Source organism: Molossus molossus, unplaced genomic scaffold (assembly GCF_014108415.1).
Source record: "Molossus molossus isolate mMolMol1 unplaced genomic scaffold, mMolMol1.p scaffold_m16_p_11, whole genome shotgun sequence".
Classification (NCBI taxonomy): Eukaryota; Metazoa; Chordata; class Mammalia; order Chiroptera; family Molossidae; genus Molossus; species Molossus molossus.
In genome coordinates, this window is record NW_023425346.1 from 102,371,972 (window position 1) to 102,394,311 (window position 22,340).

Sequence of the window (22,340 nt, forward strand, 5' to 3'; positions counted from 1 at the left end):
AGATAAACCACAGAACTTATATGCATGTATGCGTAACCAATGGACATAGACACCGATGTTGGGGGGGGGGTCTGGAGGAGGATGTCAATGGGGGGGGGGAGAAACATCTGTAACAAAAATAAACTAATAAAAATAATTTTAAAAAAAAGAAAAAGAAACGTAGGTAGAGGGGCGGACGCAGCCTCCTTCCGGGCGCCTTTCCCACCGGGCCTGAGCCAGCATGCAGCCCCACCGCCGCCCAGCGGCCGCCTCTCTCCCCGCAGCACTTCCGGCCACGGGAGCGTGTCATTGACGGGCGCCCCGCGTCGGCGCAGACCACGTGCGTGCGTGTGCAGCAAGACGTCGGCGGGGAGGCGGGTCTTCCGCCCCGGCCCAAACCATTTCCGACAGGAGCCGGAAGCCGGGCCGGATGGCGCTGGGGGCGGCCTGCTGGTGGAGGTGAGCTGTGGGGCTGCCGCCTCCCGCGCCCGCTGGTCGCCTGATGGTGCGGGCCGCGGCCGCCAGGCCCCGCTCGGATCGGCGGCGCTGAGCGCCCGGGCCGCGTGCACCATGTCGTCGGGTCTCCGCGCCGCCGACTTCCCCCGCTGGAAGCGCCACATCGCGGAGGAGCTGAGGCGCCGGGACCGGCTGCAGAGACAGGCTTTCGAAGAGATCATCCTGCAGTGTGAGCGGCGGGCGGGCCCGGGCGCGGGCGGGCCCCGGGCGCTGCAAGGGGCACGTGGGGCGCCAGCGGAGGCGGGAGGCCGAGCCCCCGGCGCCGCCCCGACCCAGACCTTTCCCGAGGACACTTCCCGTCTGTCATTTTACCCTTGGCCGTGACAGCGTTCTCCTTACTGAAGTGTGTGTTCCGAGGCGGGCGCCATTCACGCTGGCTTTGTCGATGCCAGCAGCGCGCAGTGCTGCGGGCTCCCGCCCCGGCCGGCTTGGCGCAGCGGCTGGAGCGTCGGCCCGCGGTCCAGAGTCCGGTTCGGTTCCCGTTCGGGGCACGCACCTCGGTTGCAGTTTGTCCCCGGCCCCGGTTGGGGTTGCGTGGGAGGCCGCCAGTCCATGTGTCGCTTTCACGTTGATGTTTCTCTCTCTCTCCTTCCCACTCTATCTAAACAAAAATGGAAAAAATGTCCTCGGGTGAGGATAAAACATTTTAAGAAGTAGAATAAAAAGGCAGGCTCCGGAAACATCCTGTTTCTCGGGCATCGTGTGATTGGAACCGACGCCGCCTTGAAGCATTTAACCGGAGCAATTCACAGCGGCCTCTGCCTTGGTGTTTGACTATTGCACATTTTGAGTCGGTTGAGACTTTAAAATTGGGACATCATAGTGTTTCTGTTGTTACTGAAAACTTCAGTATGGAAAAAGGTGGTTTTCTTCCACCCGGGCTGCAATTTGAGTACGAAAGTGTACCCTTAGATACCTTCTAATGAGCACTTCCTAGCTCCCCCTGCCCGGATTTTACCATAACTGATGACACGACAAGGGTAAGAAATGGGCAGTCTTAAGTCCTGCGTTTTCACATACAGCTTGAAGCAAGCCTGACAAGGCTCTCCAGTTATGTTGATTGATGAGATTTCTGGTAATAGCAGTTGACCCTCGTTGAACTCTGTGCTAAATCCTGGTTCCCAAACCTCCCTGTATATTAGAATCACCTGGGGATCTTTAAAAAATTACAAAAATCAGTCCACACCCCAGACCCACTAAAAACAGCAGTACCTAGGGGTGAGATAACGACATCAGTATTTTTTTTTGCTGCTCCCCAAGTAATTCTCATGTGCAGACAAGCTTGAGTACTGTGGTAAATAGCGGGCAGGTGTTATTTCACTTAATCTTCCTGAAAGTCCCATGAAGCCGGCCCTGTTCTTTTTCACAGGCGGTGGAGAGAGACTAATCTCTGGACAGGTACAGCAGCTCAGTGGAGGGGCCTAGATTCGAATGCAGACTTGATGGCTCCTAACTTGGATTTGCTTTTCTCACTGGGTACCCCAAGAAATGACGCTTACTTGCCTTTGCTGAGTCTGTCCCCTTAACAAAGATGGGAAGGAGAGGGAGATGGTGATCCCTGTTGTCCCTTATACTCAAAGGCCCTGGCAGACCTGTGCTATTTCAGAAAGCCAGAAGCACAGGCAACCGCTCTTATGAAATGTGATTCCTTATCAGGTTAGTAAGTTCGGGTCACCAGGTATTTATTGAATGCTTGTTATTTATTTTTTTAAAATGTTTTTATTGATATTTTTTTTTTTTAAGAGAGGGGAAGGGAGAGAGAGAGAAACATCAATCGGCTGCCCTCTCAGTCCTTGGACAACACTTAATCCACTAAGTCACACTGGCTGGGTAAATGTTTGTTCTTTAAAAGCTAATACACATTGGAAGTCAAACTGGGTCTGAGAGCAGACTCCACCCCTTAAGCATTCTGTTCATTTGCTTTTCTGAGTCTGGTTTGCTGCATCTGTAAAGTGAGGGTGAAGCTTGCTCTGCCGGCTTCATAAAAACAAGGCTGTGTACGTACATGCTTTGAAAGCCATGGACGCAACAGTCTGTAAATGGAAGGTGCTTGTAATCGCATTGGCGCAATTTGAATGTTTTTCTGCACTTTAAAAATGGACATCTTGCCCTGCTGGTGTGGCTCAGTGGATTGAGCGTTGTCCCATGCACCAAGAGGTCACCAGTTCGATGCCTGGTCAGGGCATATGCCCAGGTTGCTGGATTGATCCCCAGTAGGGGGCATGCATGAGGCAGCAGATCTATGTTTCTCTCCCTCTCTCTCTCCCTCTCCCTCTAAAAAAATCAATTGGGGGGGGGGGGAATACATCTTGATAGGGTGCGAGGATGTATAAAAGCCGGGAGAGATCATTCCTGGAGAGGGAACACATCTTTAAAGAGCTGTGGAGGGTAAGCATACCTGAGGGGCTAGGAGGGGGCAGGACCACAGGACCACCTTTCTCTAGGCTGGGATTGACATTTGGGAGATCACTTCTAGTTTGACCTTGGAAGGCCCTCACTCTTCGCTCCAGCCTTCTCAGTCAAGCTCTGACTGTCTACGAGCACAGTCTCCTGTTCAGTTCCTGCCTCAGAGCCTGAAGAGAAAGATGAAAAGAGGCTGTGGGGACAGGGGACACCTCCCCAATACCTCGTACCCTTTGAAAACCCTGGTATTATCACAGGGCACCCAGCTCTGGTGTAACGTTTGGAAGATCTTATTAGAGCCCTTTGACACTGGTGAATATCCATGTTTGGAACCAACTCCCTGTTTTGCTGAGCTAGTTTATTAAATTAATACAGATGAAGAGAAGGTTTCTTTTTCTGACCAGGAATTCCATTTTCAGATATCAAGGAGAAATAGAACTCAGGACTCTTTTACTTATTTATTTATTAATCCTCACCAGAGGATATGCTTGTTGATTTTAGAGAGAGAGAGAAACATCCATTATATGTGACCTTGGGATGGATCCTGCAGCCTAGGTATGTACCCTGACCCGAAATTGAACCCGAGACCATTCAGTGTATGGGATGATACTCCAGCCATCTGAGCCACACTGGAGAGGAATGAAACTCAAGAATCTTTTAAGAGAAGAAAGAAGCTCTTCTAAAAGGCATGGTCACTAGCATAAACCCTATCACAATTTTGTTCATAACAGTTCCAATCTTAGACTTTTAGGATTTGCAACAATCCCCATCAAAGGTAGCTATTCTACAAATTTTCCATGGTCACTCCCTTTTTCTGATTAGTGCACCCCTTCTGATCTTGGTCCCCCCGGGTGCCTGTCATTCCTAACTATATGTCATTATTAGCCCTGACTCTTTTGAATTCCTGCACTGTGTTCCCTGTCCATTTGTTAACGTTCGGAAGCAAACTCATTTTCTCCCTTAAGCTCTGCCCTCCTGCTTATGTGACACAAGGGCATCTTCCACCCAGTTTCCTGAGCAAGGAACCTCAGAATGATCTTTGACTTCTTACTAATAAGTATCTGTTCATGTCACTATGTCCTTTTAAAATCTGTTGTTTCTCCATTGCCAGTAAGAAAAAGTCTGAATTTCTCATCCTGCCCTTTCATGTGTTGGCGCCAGCTGTTATTTCTAGCTACTTAACAAAGAGCTCTGCTGGTCCTCCTTCCTGGATTGTCATCTTTACCTATGAAACCATCGGAGGGAATGAGTAAAGGATTACTCTTCTCTCTCTTTTTTTTTTTATTATGTTTTTTAAGTGTTTTTAATGATTTTTAGAGAAAAAGGGAGAGGGAGAGATAGTTCGAACCATCAATGACAGAAACATTGATCAGCTACTTTCTGCACACCCCTACTGGGGATGGAGCCTGAAACCCGGTCATGTGACCTGACCTGGAATTGAACCAGTGACTTCTTGGTGAACTGGTCAACACTCAACCACTAACCACTGAACCATGTGGGCCAGGCTTCTCTTCCTTTCTATAACTGGACCCTCCACACTCCCACCCCAGAACACTTGAGCTCCTTGGGGTCAGGGCCTCTCATTCGTATCTGTGTCCCTAGTGCCCTGATCTAAAACTTAAATTGTCCAAATGTAATAATAAAGTAAAATTCTCCTGTATTACTTAGAGGTGCATAGTATTTCATTTTTCCATGTTACTTTTTACTCCTGAGGGAGAAATAGGTGACTGGGAGTAAAAAGCATTTTCAACTGCCTTTGATAGGGGGAAACTTCTTGAAGGTTTCATAGGTTCCTTTGACTGGGCTTCCCTTGCTTAGGCTAAGCAGCACCAAAGGAGTGTATATTCCTGGATGTTATTATTTATTTATTTATTTATTTATAATCCTCACCCAAGGATATTTTTCCATTTTTGTTCAGATAGAGAGAGGGAGAGAGCCACATTAACTGGTTGCCTCCTGCACAACCCTGACCAGGGCCAGGGACGAGCCACAACCAAGGTACCTGCCCCTAACCAGAATCGAACCTCCGACTCATTGGTCCATGGGCCAATGCTCTAACCACTGAGCAAAACCGGCCAGAGCTATTCCTGGATTTTAGATAATTGCTATAATTGGTGACAAAGTGAAGTGCCAATACTTTGATAACTAGTAAAAGTGAAAGCTACCCAGTGGTCTGGTTGTTTGTTTATTTTGGTCCAGATTTTTATAAGACATTAGTAAAAAAAAATGTATGTAGGTTGATTTTCTCTTTCTTTTTTTTTGACTAGATAACAAGTTGCTGGAAAAGTCAGACCTTCATTCAGTGCTGGCCCAGAAGCTACAAGCAGAAAAGCCGGACATACCCAACAGGCACGAGATAAGGTACTCTGAAACTGTCCTGTGTAGTGTGTACCTCCTCCTGAATTACATTAGTCTCTGTCCAGATGTCACTTCTCTGATTGAGAAGCAAACCAGTGCTGTTTCTGTGCTTGTGTTTTCTGTCAGCTCCTAACAGATAAGATTCTGAAACCAGATAACTAAAATCATTTTTTCAAAGGTACATACCTACCTACTTTGAAGGGTTGTCATTAGTAAGATGCTGTAAGCCAGAGAAACTGCTTCAGGTGGGTGACTAGGCCAGTTCTTCCAGCAAGTCAGGGTTCACATTCTCTAAACAATCAGCCGAGTCAGCATTCTTGAGCAGATTTACGTAGATCTTGTTAACACAGGATTGCCATAAGTTCTTTTTGCTACAAAGCAGGTTTATTTGGTCCTTTTTAGTTCAGTGTTAGTCAACATGTTTTAGTAGATTGTGAAGTTAAACTAACAGGTTGTGACAAGCGCCCCCTCTCCTTTTTTTAAAGAAAGATTCTGGGGGGAAAATCTGCATTTTTATAGGAAGGGTGAGTATTGTCTTGTTAAATATGCATATATGTGTTCATGGTGGGGTGTGTTGTGTTTACTTGGGTCATTTATGTAAACCATATTTCTTTTTGAGGGTCATGGTCAAAAAACCTGAAATCCATTTTTCATCAGAGTACCTTAAATGGAATCATTCTAGAGTCTTACTGTTTTCTATTTCTATATGCTCACATTTGCATATTAAATTTGATGGTTTGTATAAGGGCAGCACCCATTATTGCTCTAAACTTCCATTCTTATTTGCATGTTAGTTAATGTTTAGCAATTTTAAGAATAAGGTTAACAGTGATTTGGGGTTTTTATTTTTATTTTTTTTATCCTCACCCGAGGACATTTTCCATTTTTTGTTCAGGTAGAGTGGGAGAAAGAGAGGAAGAGAGAGAGAAACATCTATGTGAAAGGGACACATCGAGTGGCTGCCACCCTCATGACCAACCGGGGCCGGGGACAAACTGCAACCGAGGTACACGCACTGAACCCGGGTCTCTCTGGACCAAGACCGATGCTCTAACTGCTGAGCCAAACCGGCCAGGGCTGATTTGGGGGTTTTAAAAATCACAGAAATGCTAGGTGTAGCTTAATATCTTTACTCCTACAGCTGAGTGGGCTGTGCAACTGCCTGTCATCCATGTTCCTTCTCTGACCAGATGGTCTCCTGGCCAACCAGAGTGGGAAAGGCGAACAGATGGCCTGACCCAGGTTCCATCCATCAATTGAAAACTAAAAACATTTTCTTTCTACCAGCCTAGACTTTTGGTGACTGTGTTCCTGTATTCTTTATCTGTCAGTCACACTCATTTGCTTAAAAGGGTGCTATAAGTAATGTAAAACAATTCTTTTAGCTGAATATCATGAGAGGTGGTGTGGTAATTTGACTGGTGGTCTTTCCTTCCCCACAAACTTGTGTCCATAATCAGGCTTCTCCTGACAGCCTCAGTTCTGTTCTTTCCATGAGTCATCTGTGGTTCCTTTTTCCCTCCGTGTCCTGCCCCTCCCCATAGAGTGGGTTCCCTGGGCCTGCTGCTTCCTCTCACAGTCCCTAGTGCACCTGTCCCTTCGTTTACATTTATTTTGCACCCCCTCCCCTTTGTTATCTGTCCGTTCACCCCTGCACTGTGGCAGGAGTCTCCTGCACTCAGACAGGTGTGACTGGTGTGGCCAGTGTTAGGGATACAGAGATGAAAAGGCCAATGTCATGTCCCTGCTCTTAAATGAATTGGGTCTAGTGAGGGGAGCCGGGACCAGTTCAAAAGGTGGTTGCTAGTGTAGTGAGTGTAGACACAGAAGATGACCACCTGACTGGTTTTGTTTTTAAAAATTCAACTTGAGTAAATTTGAAAGTGAAATTGGATTTATTAAGCAATCTGTGAATCGGGCAGCATCCCATCTAGCCATCTGAAGGGTCTTCTGAAATGGGAGGTTTTTATAGGAAGAAGGGTGGGGCAAGGGAGTTACTAACAAAAGAAAGAATTATTGCCCCTCCCAAGGGTTTTTTGTTTGTTTGTTTTTATCAGTGGAGTGTCTCTTTCTATGGGGAGGGAAGAAATAGACAGATTCCCTCTTGGTGTTGACCAGAAACCTGCAGAGTGGTTGATTAATCAGGGAAGGGTTGAAACTGCAGTCAGACCAGGTATTAAATCTAGGTTTGGGATTATTGGCTTTTAGCCTGTGGTTTTTTTTGTTTGTTTTATTGGGGGGGGGGGTGGTCATTGTTAATCTTCACCTGAAGATATTTTCCCTTTTTTTTAAGATAGAGAGGGAGGGAGAGAGAGAGAGAGGAGACGCATCAATTAGTTGCCTCCCACACATCCCTGGTGACCCTGACCAGGGCCAGGGCTCGAACCTGCAACCCAGGTATGTGCCCTTGACCTGGAATCAAACCTGGGACCCTTTCGGCTGGCGCTCTAACTGCTGAGCCAAACCAGCCAGAGCTGGGCCTGTGATTTTCTCTTTAAGTGTTTTTCTCCCTTCTGTTTCCTTAAGTGCTGCCCATTTTGTCCTAATCAATCTTAATAGAATTATGCACTTGAAACCTAAATAATTTTATTAACCAGGGTCACTCCAATAAATTGAATAAAATTTTAAAAATACTTTAAAAAGCTTTATTTACGTCAGTTATCTGACTTCTCTCTCAAGTGGTTAATCCCTTTGTGTGCTAATCAGATTAAATTCAAGTCTTCAGCTTGGGCATAGTAGGTTCCAGTAGTTTTCTAGCTATGCTCCCTGGACTGCAGCATCTAGGAAGTTATTTGAAATGGAAAGCCTTGAGTCCCTTGGGCCCTGCCCCAGAACTATTATTTCAGAAACTTGGAGAGTGGAAACTCTTTAGGTAGTCCCGATGACCTCTGACTGCTCAGAACCCCTGCGATAGTCCTTGTGAGTCAGCGGTGTCACACCCTGAGAGCTTCTTCTGGACGTGTAGATTATCCTGTCTCAGACCTGTCTCAGTGTGGGGTGGGCCCAGGAGTCGGTTTATTTTTATTTATCTAATATCTTTTTATTGATTTCAGAGAGAGGAAGGGAAAGGGAGAGAGAGAAACATTGATGAGGGAAACATTGATTGGCTGCCTCCTACACAGCCGAGCCCAAAACCTGGGCATGTGTCCTGACCGGGAGTTGACCCTGTGACCTCCTGGTGCATAGGTTGATGCTCAACCCCTGAGTCACACTGGGCAGGCAAGAATCTGTTTAAACATGCCCTCTAGGTGATTCTCTTATCTCCCTAGTGGAGCCCTGTTGGTGGGCTATTGTTAGGAGTTTGATTTTTGCTTTGAATAAAATTGGAAGTAGTAGGAGGCTTTGAAGTGGCTCTAGTGACTTGTATCCTTGTCCTAGTCATGAAGCTCTTTTCTAGAATGCCCTGAACTGGAATTGAACAGGGACATCTCAGTCCATGGGACAACATTCAGTCTACTGAGCCACCCCAGCCACGCTGTAATAAAAACACTTTAGAGCCCGGCCGGGGTGGCTCAGTGGTTGGGCCTGACCTTCTTCCCCCTGGTGGCGGGCATGCAGGAGGTGGCCAGTCGATGTTCTCTCTTCAATGTTTCTATCCCTCCTTTTCCCTCCCTCTCTCTAAAATCAGTAAAGAAAAAGTGTTTTTACAAAAACACTTTAGAGATGGAGGGTCGAGTTAGGAGGGAACATCATGCTGCCCCCTTTCCCCTCTGTAGTTCCTCACCCGAGGATATTTTTCCATTTTTTGTACAGATAGAGTGGGAGGGAGAGAGAGAGAGAAACATCGACGTGAAGGGACACATCGAGTGGCTGCCACCCGCACGACCAACCAGGGCCGGGGACAAACTGCAACTGAAGTACGTGCCCTTAGCGGGAACCGAACCCGGGTCTCTCCGGACCGCAGGCCGACGCTCTAACCGCTGAGCCAAACCGGCCAGGGCTCCCCTCTGTATTTCATTATCCAGGTGGAGGAGGTGGCCTCCCCTTCCCTTCAGGTGGTGGTATCCCAGTTTTCCAGCTTCCTTTCTTTTCTCCATGTGTGCTTTCCCTGGGCATGGTCTGATCATTCACAGCTGTAGCTCCAGCTGAGACCCATCTCCTGAACTAGAAACCCACAGTTCTAGCCACGTGCTGCTGTTTCTGAGCTGCTGTTGCAAACACCTGCAGGGTTCTCAAGACTATTGGTTCTGGAGGCAATCTGAACAGGTTCCGCGCCTTCGGACACCTGTCTGCTGGCAGTGTCTGCATGTCAGCCTCCAGCTCGGGCCTCTTGACTTGAAGTTCAGACTGGAACATCCAATTTCCACTCAAAATACCCACTAGGTTGTTCACACTGAACTCTTCAGCCCTCTCCCAAACCTGCTCCTCCCATAATCCCTCCTATTTTAGTAGGTGACGCCTCATTTTATCGGTTGCTCAGGCCAAAAGCCTTGGAGTCATTCTTGATTCCTGTCTGTCTCATACCCCAGGTCCAGTTCGGGGGCAAGTCCTGTCATCTGTCTTCAGAATGGATCTAGCTAGGATCTGGCCCCCTCTCGCCCCTCCCTGTGGCCACCTCCATCTGAGCTGCACTGTCTCGAGCCCAGACTGTGGACTGTGTAGTAGCTGCTAACTGGTCTCCCTGTGCCCACCCTTGCCCCCTGCAGCCTGCTCTCCACCCAGCACCTTGAGTGACCCTTTTAGAATGGAAGTGTTTCCTCCGCTCTAAACCCTCCAGTGGCTTGCAGTCACGCCTAGTAAAAGCCACAGTCTCGGGTCTGCGCGGCTCTGCATGACCTCCACACTCCTCCCTGACGGGCTCCTGTGCTCTCTGCACCTGGAGCTCCAGTCCCACTCTCTCCAGAGAAGGGCCCCCAGGGCCATGTGGCTTGGTCTCACCTCTTTGCAGTCTTCGCCGTTTGTGTATGACCTCTCAGAGAAGCCTCCCCGGATCACCCTGCATAGAACAGGACCCCTGTCGCTCTGCTCCCTTCTGTACCCTGCTTAGTTTTTGTTTTTTTTCTTTTTAAATGTTTTTATTGATTTTTAGGGGGAGAGAGAGAGAAACATTAATTGGCTGCCTCCTATACATCCCCTCCTACTGGGGATCGAGCCCCAAACTGGGGCATGTGCCCTGACTGGGAATTGAACCTGCAACCTCTCAGTGCATAGGATGATGCTTGGCCCACTGAGTGACATGAGCCAGGGCACCCTGCTCAGTTTTCTCAGCACATCTGACCACCTGTCTTCATGTCACTTGTTCATTGTCTGCTCGTGACGGAGTGACAGCTGCAGGAGAGCAGAGCTCGGTGCTGCCTTCCCCCAGCCCCAGGAGCAGTGCCCGCACCAAGCAGGCACTCATGCTTGCCCGGTGAGTGGCCGGAGTGTCTCCCCCATACTTACCTACCCTTCATTCTGGAACCCACCCTTTCTTCCTGACCCACCTGGCGGTTCGGGTGGTGATTGGTCTCCTACTTCCTACTCAGGTTGGTGTGGCCGGTAACTACACTCGCCTGGAGAGACTGTCCGCTCTGTCGTCTGTGTTGTCATGTTCATGGGTGGAATTCTGGAGTTGCTGTTCCATTGCCTGGTTGACAGGGCTTGGGGTCTGATTTCTTTTCTTCCTCTCTTTTTTGCACATTCTGTTCTTCTGTCTGGTTTGGGGATGCAGTCCCGGACATGATGGTGCGTGGAGTGATGGCCAACTGCAGGAAATGGCCCAGCTGAAGATGAGACACCAGGAAGAGCTGACTGAGCTGCACAAGAAGCGTGGGGAGGTAAAGAGCCGCCGCCTCGTCTGCTTCTGTCTGTGTGGGTCTTCCGGGGAGCACGGGCGGGCAGGATCCCCTCGATTTGCAGCCACGCTGGCTCTCTGGCGTCACCAGCTCTGCCTGTGGGAGTGAAACAGTGGTAAAAGTGTGAGGTCCTAGCCTCCTTCAGCAAGAGAGCAAGCCATTGACACCACTGCCCGTTGTCAGGCTCCAAGACCATGAAGGACGTGGAGAACCTGGAGAGGAAAGCAGCTCTCTGCTCGGCCCGAGTGCTCTTCCTAGCGCCTTCACACGGCACTCAGAGCACTGTCAGGCTGCGAGCAGACGAGTGGTCGCCGGGGGGGGGACGGCAAAGGATCACTTGTATGGTGACGGATGGAAACTAGACTTTTGGTGTAGTGTATACAGATGTCGAATTATATGTGATGTTGCACACCTGAAACTTCTGTAATGTTATAAACCATTGTTACCTCAATAATAAATTTTTTTTAAGCTGCTGAGAGTGCCCAGCCAGTGTGGCTCAGTGATTAAGCATTGACCCCTGCACCAAGAGGTCACTGGGTTGATTCCCGGTCAGGGAACATGCCCAGGTTGTGGGCCTGATCCCCAGTGGGGGGCATGCAGGAGATGGCCAATTCATGTTCTCTCTCATTGATGTTTCAATCTCTCTCTCCCTCTCTCTTCCTCTCTAAAAATCAATAAAGAAAACAATTTTCTTTTAATAAAAATAGAAGCTTCTGAGAGTGAGTCCTGAAATTTCAGAAAGAATCATTAGAATCAAATCCTGGGAAATTAGGAAAGAAAAAAAAATGCATCAGCTGAATTGATTGTTTTATCAGCTCCTGGGTCTGGAAAGGTAGCCGAGGCGAGGGGCGGACAGGTGTCTTTGGCAGGAACCCGGCAGTCGTCTAGAACTCTTCTCGTCCATCCAGCCTGCCTTCAGCAGGGATCACCACACCATGCCCATGAGCATCCCCATAGGCCCTGCGGCTCCTCTGCTACCCAGCTCATCTCTTCCTGTCTTGGCTCAACCCCTCAGGAACCTTTGATTTCTTAGAAATAAGATAACTCACTGTTTAGTTTTCCGAAGAGGTCCTTAAATCTCTTATTTATGAAAGTGTCTTCTTTATCTCCCAGTTAGCTCAGCTGGTGATTGACCTGAATAACCAGATGCAGCAGAAGGACAGGGAGATGCAGATGAATGAAGCAAAGTGAGTAGAGATAACCCCTTGAGGACTGGTCGTGGGATCACTCCCCCGTTTTATCTGCTGAGTCCTTGTGAGCAGGGCCGGTACTGTCTGGTCGCAGTGGCAGTCATGCTGGCCTAGTGGGTTCATTCTGTGCACAGCTTGGGCTCTTCCTGCTCTAAGGATGGGAAGGCAAGGACGGTGCCTCGGCCTCCTTCTGGGAAGCACCTTTATTCCTGGGCATTCTCAGCTCTCTGTGGCCACTGGGTATGCGAGTTGGTGTCTTCTGTGGTAGAGATAGTGCCAAGATATCAAGCTGTGACTCTTGAGGACAGGGATGCGTTTGTGGGTGGGATTATTCTTGATGGGGAGAAGCCTAGCAGATAAGATGATCAGACTCAAGCCTGAGTTTTGTCAGTGTCTTTTTCCGTAATATGCAGAGCGGGGTCTCTAGAGGCTTAGCAAGGTGAAGGACTTTCTTGGGCATTCTCACTCAGTGAATGATAGAGGTGATGGAGTACAAAGCATTTCCAGCCTCCTAAGTCCCCGCTGACCACTCAAATTAAGCACCAAAAGACCCCCTCTTCCTTCAAATTCAGCTTTTCTTAAAGGTGCTGTAATATTCATTGTGTGGATGAATTTGACCCCAGATGCTTCCTCTTCCATTGGGGTTGTCCTGTAAACCCTTGGGCCTGGGCTCGACTAAGTGAGGGGTCATAACTGAAGTCTCCCACGTGGGACCTGCTGTGATGGCTGGGGTCACTGCCGGGGCCCAAGCTCGTACAGCTCGAGCCCTGGCCAGCACCATTCCTCCCATGTGTCGTGCTTACAGGATTGCAGAATGCTTGCAGACGATCTCTGACCTGGAGACGGAGTGCCAAGAACTGCGCAGTAAGCTGCAAGACCTCGAGAGAGCCAACCAGACCCTGAAGGATGAATATGATGCCCTGCAGATCACTTTCACTGCCTTGGAGGAGAAGCTTCGGAAAACTTCGGAGGAGAACCAGGAGCTGGTCACCAGGTGGATGGCCGAGAAGGCCCAGGAAGCCAATCGCCTCAATGCAGAGAATGAAAAGGATTCAAGGTGGGAGATGAGCCCGTGTTTACTGGGTTCCTTTTTTTCAAAAAGTGGAACTTGGGTCTTTGAAAAGAAGGAACAAACCTGACAGCTCCAACCACAGGGTGGGGGAAACCGGCAAACCCTAAAGGAATGGAAATAGAAGGGTGGATATAACGAGATTTGCGCCCTGGCCGGTTTGGCTCAGCAGTTAGAGCGTCGGCCTGCGGTCTGGAGAGACCCGGGTTCGGTTCCCGCTAAGGGCACGTACCTCGGTTGCAGTTTGTCCCCGGCCCTGGTTGGTCGTGCAGGTGGCAGCCACTCGATGTGTCCCTTCACGTCGATGTTTCTCACTCTCTCTCCCTTCCTCTTTCTCCCTTCCATTCTATCTCTACAAAAAATGGAAAAATATCCTCGGGTGAGGATAAAAAAATAAATAAATGAATAAAGAGATTTGCGTTTATGAGAACACTTTGGCAGCTGAGCAAGCGATCACCTGCCGAAGGGGCTTTGGCCCATGCTATTTCTGCTAGTGAATTCTTTCATTGTTTTGAGGAGAAAAGTTAGTTCTTTTTAAAATTTTATTATTTTTTAATCCATACCCGAGGACATTTTTCCCATTTATCTTCAGATAGAGTGATAGGGAGGGAGAGAGAGAGAGAAACATCGATGTGATAAAGACACATCAGCTGGCTGCCTCCCACACAACCCGGGCCGGTGACTGAACCGCAGCCGAGGTACATGCCCTTGACCGGAATTGAACCCACAACTCTGGTCTGAGGGCCGACACTCTGACCACTGAGCCAAACTGGTCAGGGCAGAAAGCTAATTCTTTAATAATATAAGTTAAGCCAGAATTAGAAAAAGATTGAAATCCCCACAATTTTGTAAAACTATTCGGACCCACATCAAAAATTCTGATTTTGCTAGTATACAAAAAGATTGTAGTCCAACTCTCACATGAATATCCATGTGAAATTTTTTAATCAAACTCACTGTACATTTTTTTTCTCTTCATTTACTGCAGTTCTGCTAGGATTTAGCCCAGGAATTTTTCTGGGCCCTGGCCAGTTTACAGCTCAGTCAGGGGCACGTACCTCAGTTGTGGTTCAGTCCCTGGCACTGGTCAGGGTCGTGCAGGAGACAAGCAATCGATGTGTCTCTCTCACATTGATGTTTTTTTTTCTCTCTCTCCCTCCCACTCTATCTGAACATAAGTGGGAAAATACCCTCAGGTGATTATTTTTTAAAAAGATGTTTTTTGTTGAAAGCAATTAAATAGATCACATTAGATGATAGACTCTTTGAACACTTTGGTAGATCCCAAAATGGCCATTTGCTCAGACTCAGTTCCCAGCCCTGATTAAAAAAAAACCCTTAGACTGGGAACAGAAACTTTTCATAAAAACACCTGTCTGTAACCAACAGCCAATAGTGTACTTAACCAGGGAACCTAGGAGTCAGTCTTAGTGGAGGGAAATTTGTGAAAATTTTCCCAGAGAGTTTGATAACATTCGTGGAGAAGGTCCATCATCCTACATGCATTCCCATCAAACCTGGAACAGAAAAGGGAGGGGCCCACTGTCTGGACTCAAGAGATGTTTTGGCCATCCAACCAGATAGGGCACCAAATGTAGGGCTGATGGGAGGTGGGGAGGTCATGATTATCTACCTAGAAGACCTAAGAAAATCAACTGAGAAACTAGTAATGAGAGTTTACCAGACATTAGAACATGTGATTTTAAATCTCACGTCAATAGAATTTGACTAGATTATTGCAGTTAAAATGAATGAATGAATGAATGAAAAGTGTCTTAATAATAGCACTAACCCTGCCAAATAATATATTTAAATAGATTGCAAAATCTGTATGAAAACTGAAACCATAAGGTAGAAGTAAAAAATATGACTGCTGTTTATTTTGTGAAGAATTCCTGAATAGGAGTAGTGGAGGACTTTCTAAACGTAAAAGGAATGGAAATAAAGAATGGGCTATAACATTTTTAGGCTTCTAAACATGAAACAGTACAAATAGTCAATTAGGACATTTTATTATAAATTAAATACTGTATTTTCAATACAGCCAATAAAGAACAGGGTTCTGAGATGGGCAGATGTAAAACAAGTCGTTCGTGAGAGACGTGCACATGGTCAGTAAATCTGGCAGAAAGGGCTGTTGGGAGGCAGCTGGATAGGGTGATGATGGAAAGGCCATTTTTACAACCTGAGGGCACTTGGAGGTGACTGGGAGCCTGGAGAGCGTTCCCACTCGTCGGACTTCATTCCGAGGGAGGTAAGCGGTTGTTCAGAGGGTGAGAAGCTGGGAGCGGGGTGTTCTTGAGAGAGAAATAGATTGTGATATATTCCTAGTGGGGATTTTGAATGAATTAAAAAGAAGGGATTATGTTAGTATTTATTTCTGGGTGGTGATATTTGTTTTTTCTCTTTTTTACTTTTTCTGTATTTCCTAACTTTCTTGAGTTTCTACCATATTAGGAAAAACAATGAGTTGTCCTTTCTATATTCTTCATGTCTGGTGTTTCTTATAAGTCAAATAGGTCGGTTTAGGCCTTGGAACTCTAAGGCAGCTGGGGTGTGGGGAAGTCTGAGGGTTGCCTAGAAGTCGTTACCTGTGTGTTGAATACCCGTTGGAGAGAGGAGTGGACAGGCCAGTGACTGGGCCGAGGAGGAGCCCTGTAGCTTCGCTGTGCATGGGGAGGGTAATGCAGACTTTCTGGTAGAAATGGGCTGTGAGGCACATCACGGATCTGCCTCTGGTTCCTTCCTCTGGAACTTTTTCCTGGGGATGTGTGCATGGAACTGTCAGCATCAGAATGTGTACGTGGGGCCTGGAGACTACTCATTTAGTTCCTTCTTAGAAGCTTCCCTCTTCAGCTCCCCCCCCCCCCCCCCCCCCGATTACTGGCTTCCTCCTTCTAGCAGCTTTTATTTCCCTGGCTCATAGTGTGATGCACTGTTTTGAAATAGCTGTTCATGTCCTGCCTGCCTCAGTAGGCTGCGGAATGTCCCCACGGTCAGGCACCGTGGCTGCTGTGGAATTGAGTAGCAAGAAAGCCGTGTCCTTTCGGCTTTTCTAATGAAGGCAGGTGCAGGTGTTTCTTCTCCCTGTGACCCTAGGTCTGTCCCTCCTCGCAGACAGGTGCCTTTTCTGTAGAGTGGCACACACCCCACACTGAGATGCTGCTTTTCCCTCAAAGACAGTTCATAGAGTGTGTATTCCATCTAAGAAAGATTTGTTAAACTGCATTTAGAGTTCTGGATTGGGGGTCCTTGGTACAGCGGGTGAAACCGCAGAGGTGAGATTGACCACAGCAAAGAGAATGAGGCCAAGGTGAAAAATTAGGGAACTCCAGCATTCAGGACTTGAGAAGGAGAGACAAAAATAGTTTTGAGAATGGATACGACTATTGATAGCATTAAGATTTTGCCACAGCCGAGGCTTCTGTGTTTAGCCCTAATGAATTTTAGTCTTGTACATTTTGATGATTCAGGAATCTCACTGTACCTCAGTTTCCTCATCTGTAAAATGGGAATAATGGCACTTAACCTCAAAGTATTGTTGTACAGACTAAATGAGTCAAAACCTGTAAAGTAAATAAAACTGAGCCAGGCACAAGTAAATGCTAAGTAAATCTTAACTGTTATTATTCATGCTCTTGATATGTCAGTCTGAGACTGTGCTGCAGGGAATATTGCGGCCACGGTTGACCCTGCACCCACCCGATGTGCCTTTCTGTCCTGAGAGGCCCTGGTCCCATCGGGCAGGCTTCTCCCCTGCTGGTTCCCTGCTTTTTCTGATAACATAATCCTTCCTCCGGGCTTGCTCTGAAACCCTTTATAATGGAATCTTTACTGATGTTCCGGTGTGGGTTTGGGACTTTGGTCTTTGTCTGGAACAATTTTTTGGGTTTTTTTTTTTGTGTGTGTGTTTTTTTGTGGTACGTACCCCTAGCAGGACCGAACCCAGGACTCTGGTCCACAGGCCGACGCTCAACCGCTGAGCCAAACTGGCCAGGGCAGCAGTTGGTGTTTTTAATGCACCAAATACTTAGATGTATTATTAGAGCTACTTTATTGAGAGCTGAAACCTCATGCATTTTTTTAGCAAACATATGCAGTGGGCTTTAAAACTTTTTTTGTTTTAATAGGAGGCGGCAAGCCCGGCTGCAGAAAGAGCTTGCGGAAGCAGCGAAGGAGCCTCTGCCGGTCGAACAGTAAGTAGACAGTCGAATCAAAACTGTGCTCTTAATAATTTGATTGACTCTTCTTAAATAAATTTTTTTCTATAAAACCATTTTATAGATTATTGAAAGAAATGTAAAAGACTTAAGGGAGAAAAGGACCCTCATTTCCTCCAGAAAGTTTTCCCTGTTTACACTCCTCATGTGCTGTGAGTGCGAGTTCTGACTTCCAGCACCCCGGCCAGTGACAGCCTCCCTGTTTTCCTGTTGACACCCATCCATTTCTCCCCCAGGTCGGGGGCTGTTGCAGTGGAATGCTGGACTGGATTCTTTCTCTCGCTCTCTTGGTTTGTGGCTTTAAGTGGACATTCGGGCAAATCTTTTAAGCATAAGTGAAGACTAGAATCTCTCAGGACAAAAGGAATTGAATAATTTGGAACTTTCTAACCTGGACGTGGAGTGGGAATCTTCTCTGAGACCCAAAGTTTGTTTTGAGGCAGTAGATGTTTTCATGACTGAATTCCTTTTGCCTCTAGTTCAGGATATGTTTGTTTTCTGTTGAATTTATTCTGAATATGGCATTAGAATTATGATCTAGTTTTTTAAATGATGCTCCCATAGAAGTGGAGGGAGGGGTTTAAATTCAGTTGGGAGTCATCTAGCAGACAAAGGCCTTAACTTCTAGGAAAACAAGATGTTCTCTTACCAAGCTTTGCTTAAAGATGCACAGTGGGTATTCTGTCTTCTTAGGTGTGGAAAACGAACCTCACAAAACTACCAAGCAAATAAATAATTGGCCTGGAAATGAGATTTGATGTCTTAAAAATAACAACTTACAAAGCATTATTTGCTCACCTCCTGTTTGCCAGCATAAAAGGGTGACTGGGTGTCACGTGATTTAGACAGGTTGAGCATCCTGAGCGAGGGTGCAAACCTAGGGGTGTCTGACTGTCAAGACCTGTTCTTAATCTCTGTGCCTCCCTAAGAGGAGTTTCTTGGAGAAAAGATGTTGACATCTTTGAAGGGTTTTGATAAGTAATTGCTGAATCCTGGTATTTTCTCGTGGCCCTGGGTCTTTGCAGAGTTCCAAGTACCTTTATTTTATGGCCATAAAATTCTACCTTAAAGCGTCGCCATTGGCTCAGCTCATGTTTGCTGCCCTGCCATCTCTGCTGGTCTGTTGTCACCCTTATGTGAACACAAGCAACTCTCCAGACCATAACTGAGAAGAAAGGAAGCTCAGCCTTGTCCTCTTTCTTCAGGCCGCCTTTGCTTCCCTGTATCCAGCCCGGCCTGGGCTCAGTCGCATGGAGCCCTAGAAGCACTAGCCAAGGCAAATACATGTACTTTGAGTTGGTTAACTTGCTTGGTAACAGGTTCTTAAATATATGTTTACTTAATCCAGATAGTTAATCATGGAAAAATCTTGCTTTCTATCTCTTATGCATCCAAAAATTAGGTGATACAGTCTTGGGTTATTGCATTTTATTATTTTATTTCTCCATGAAGATTGAAACCCGGTAGGAGGTCCTTAAGACCAAAATAATGACTTGCTTTCCCCACTACGAGGAAATTGGAGGGGGGAGGGGATTCCAGAAGCACTTTTGCTTCCGTGGGATAATCAATAGCAAAGGAGTATGTTCCTATGCTTGATGACTTCATGCGAAGTGTGATAGACTCCCCAAATGTCAGGAGCACTGAGTATTTAATTTATTTTTATTTTTATTTTTTTAATCTTCACTTGAGGATTTGTTTTGATTGATTTGAGAGAGTCAGACATCGATCAGTTGCCTACCATATGTGCCCTGACCAAGATCATTTTCCAAACCTTTTGGTGTATGGGCATCGCTCCAACTAAATGAGCCACTCGCCAGGGCAGGAGGGCTGAGTATTTTAAACATAAAATACCCAGAATCAAATGAATTGTGTTTAGATTTTGCTTTCCTGTTTTTTGTGTTATTAAAGTAATATTTAAAACTGTTACTAAGGCAACTGTTGATTTCATTGCTCTTTTATGGGTCCCTTTTCTTATTTACCAGGAACGTCTCCCTCCACTTGTTTTCTTGCCCTGCCTATCCTCTGGGCCCCTCTGCCTGTCTCAGGGGAACTATTTATTGGTGAGTAGTCCAGTTGTTAGAGGACAGTAGGCCTTCACCTGCACACCAGACTTCAGACAGAATCTATCTTGGCCCAGTTGGTGTGGCTCAGTGATTGAGCGTTGACCCATGTACCAAGAGGTCGCTGGTTCGATTCCTGGTCAGGGCACGTGCCCAGGTTGTGGGCCAGATCCCCAGTGGATGGCATGCAGGAGGTGACCAATCGATTTTAATCTCTCATCAATGTTTCTATCTCTCCCTCTTCCTCTCTCTCTCAAATCAATAAAAAAAAAATTTTTTTTTAAAGAATCCACCTTGGTGCTGGTTATGGACTTAATAAATCATTATTTGCTTTCCAAATGGGATCTAAAAGGATCAAAAGCTCACTTTTACAGTTCTTTTCTGTTGGAATTCCGGGTTTGATTTGGACAGGTTCCAGGTTTCTTTGAGTATTGTTTAGAGCATGGCAGCTACTTTTTCTCCAAGGAACCTTCGCCACCACTGTCACGTAAGGGGTGTGTGACTGAGAAATGGCACTGGCATTTGCAGAACAGACTCCCCACATAGCTCCTGCTGAGCAGAATCAAAGACTTGGCCTCTTGCCCTTCTTTCCAGGGATGATGACATTGAAGTCATCGTGGATGAAACCTCTGACCACATTGAGGAGACCTCTCCCATGCGAACCATCAGTAGAGCGGCCACGTAAGTAGACCGCTGGCCGGGAAAGGAGAGCTCGGGCACAGTTTCACAGAGCACGCCGTGGCCCGACAGCAGTCTCCTGTACCCAGGCCTCTGTGCGGGAGCACTGGGCCCTGCTCAGCCAGAGATCAGTGGGCTCCTCAGTGTCCCCATCTTGCACTCGACCCAGTGGGAGGCCAGCCGTCCCTAGTGCTGCCACCCCCGGCTGTGAAGGAAAGGTGGGAGGATGGACAGTTCGCCCTTGTTATGCAGGGTGGTTGTTTAGATTGAGCCGGTTAACTCTTAGGGGGGCTCAAGGATTCTTTATATTTGGTAAAGCAGGACTGAAAGAATGGGGATTGGTTTTTAACAGCCAGAAATTGTTAGTTAGACTATTTCATTGTCAATAACATTGTTTCAGGGAAGTTAATTAAATGCTGAGAGCCTTGTGTCTTTAAAACTTTGGGGCTGGGGTTCTCTCCTACCTGTTGTCCGGTGGTTCGTACTGTGATGGGTTTCTCGGCTGGGGTTTGGGAACTTGTGGGAAACATACTCCCAGGTACCTATTTTTGTGGACTGTTTTTATTGATTGATCATTTGGGCAAAATGTTTCTAAGGTTTAAACCTATCCTCCCCTCCTCTTTAGTAAGCGACTCTCGCAGCCTGCTGGAGGCCTTCTGGATTCTATCACTAATATCTTTGGGTAGGTTAGAAACCTTCACCTTGCCTTGTTGATGCGTATGTAAATATACCGAAGTATATGTACTTGATTTATTGTCTTTTTTTTTTTTTAATGTACACCAGAATTTCAATGGTGCAGAATATACAGATGCCTTAATTTCAGCTTTTCATTTAGCTTCTTTCTTTTTCCTCAACTTCCTTTCTCTCAATCTCGCTGCGTGCTGATCTCTGGCCTTCCCTTTAGTCTGTCCGAGTCTCCCCTTCTGGGACATCACTCTTCCGATGCTGCCAGGTGAAAACACTATCCACTCTTCTCCCAGCATGTGGCTGTGGGTCGTTGGTAATCAGCTGATCACCGCTTCACTGCCCTCGATCATCAGTGTCCCTGTGCTGACCGAGACGCTTTGCATGTTCCTAGGAATGCCGCCAGCCCTTGAGTGGGAGTGACTAGGTCGAGCTTTGTACAGCAGCCACGCTCTCGCCATTCCTTCTTGGCATGTGTTCAACTTCGCCTTGACCACAGTGTACGCTAAGGATGATTGTGGCTAGACAGACTGACTTTCTTCTTTTTAGAGAGAGAGAGAGAGAGGGGAAGGGAGAGAAACATCGATTTGAGGGAGAAACCTCGATCAACTGCCGTCTGGGGATTGAGCCCACAACCTGGGCATGTACCCTGACCAGGGCCTCTCAGTCCATGGGACGATGCTCAATCTACTGAGCCACACCGGTCGGGCCATAGAAATATCTTTAAATTGTTTTTAAAAAATACCAACAGACTCCCTCAGAGCTAGCCAGTTACATTACGTCGAGCAAGTTTTCCAGTAGTGATTGACTGGGAAGCAGTTGTTCAGGATTGCTTCTCGGCGTTGAGCTCTGGGGTCCCTGCCTTAGCAAGCAGGAGCGCACAGTGTGTGTTGCCGGTCTTCTGTTTGAGTGAGGATGCTTTTGATTTGGCCAATCATTCTGTAGTTTGAAGGGTCTAGAAGGGAAAAGAAGCTTTTGACATAAGGGTCTTTGATTCCCTTCTGAGTTTGATGGACAGTTAGCATTGTACAGTCTCGTCTAATGTTCTCCTTTTGTTACTTCTTAGGAGGCGCTCTGTCTCTTCCTTCCCGGTTCCCCAGGAAAATGCAGATACTCATCCTGGTTCTAGTAAAGAAGTGAGGGTCCCAACAACTGCAGTGTGTGTCTTTGTAAGTATGGTGCTCCCCAAACCTACGCCAAGCCTCATATGTAACAGTGTAACAATTAAAGGGTCCTTTCTCCTGCTGCAGCTGAGCTTTCTCTTGCTTAGCTTCAGAGGACAGAATTTATTACAGCCATCCTCCATCATACAGGACTGCTGAGAGAGGACTGGAAGCATGAGGGATAGGGCAAGGGAAAACCAATTAGGGATGTGAGAAATCAGTGATTCATGCAATTGTTGTCACCAT

The 22,340-nt window shown here is 47.0% G+C and overlaps 1 protein-coding gene across 4 annotated transcripts in view; it reads left to right on the forward strand.

The window, feature by feature from the left end:
* Window positions 1-406: 406 nt before the first annotated feature.
* Window positions 407-22,340, forward strand: part of ATG16L1 (autophagy related 16 like 1) — a 79,743-nt gene continuing 57,809 nt past the window's right edge. For 2 of the 4 annotated variants that reach the window (XM_036253857.1, XM_036253858.1), the window contains exons 1-10: window positions 517-664; window positions 5,166-5,259; window positions 10,907-11,012; window positions 12,144-12,217; window positions 13,026-13,277; window positions 17,420-17,485; window positions 20,164-20,250; window positions 20,873-20,929; window positions 21,152-21,199; window positions 21,998-22,100. In XM_036253857.1, the coding sequence (XP_036109750.1) occupies window positions 550-664; window positions 5,166-5,259; window positions 10,907-11,012; window positions 12,144-12,217; window positions 13,026-13,277; window positions 17,420-17,485; window positions 20,164-20,250; window positions 20,873-20,929; window positions 21,152-21,199; window positions 21,998-22,100 (1,002 nt within the window). In that variant the 5' untranslated portion in view covers window positions 517-549. Of the gene's footprint in view, window positions 665-5,165; window positions 5,260-10,906; window positions 11,013-12,143; window positions 12,218-13,025; window positions 13,278-17,419; window positions 17,486-20,163; window positions 20,251-20,872; window positions 20,930-21,151; window positions 21,200-21,997; window positions 22,101-22,340 lie in introns of all 4 variants that reach the window. The other 2 variants (XM_036253853.1, XM_036253854.1) reach the window with 2 other exon arrangements.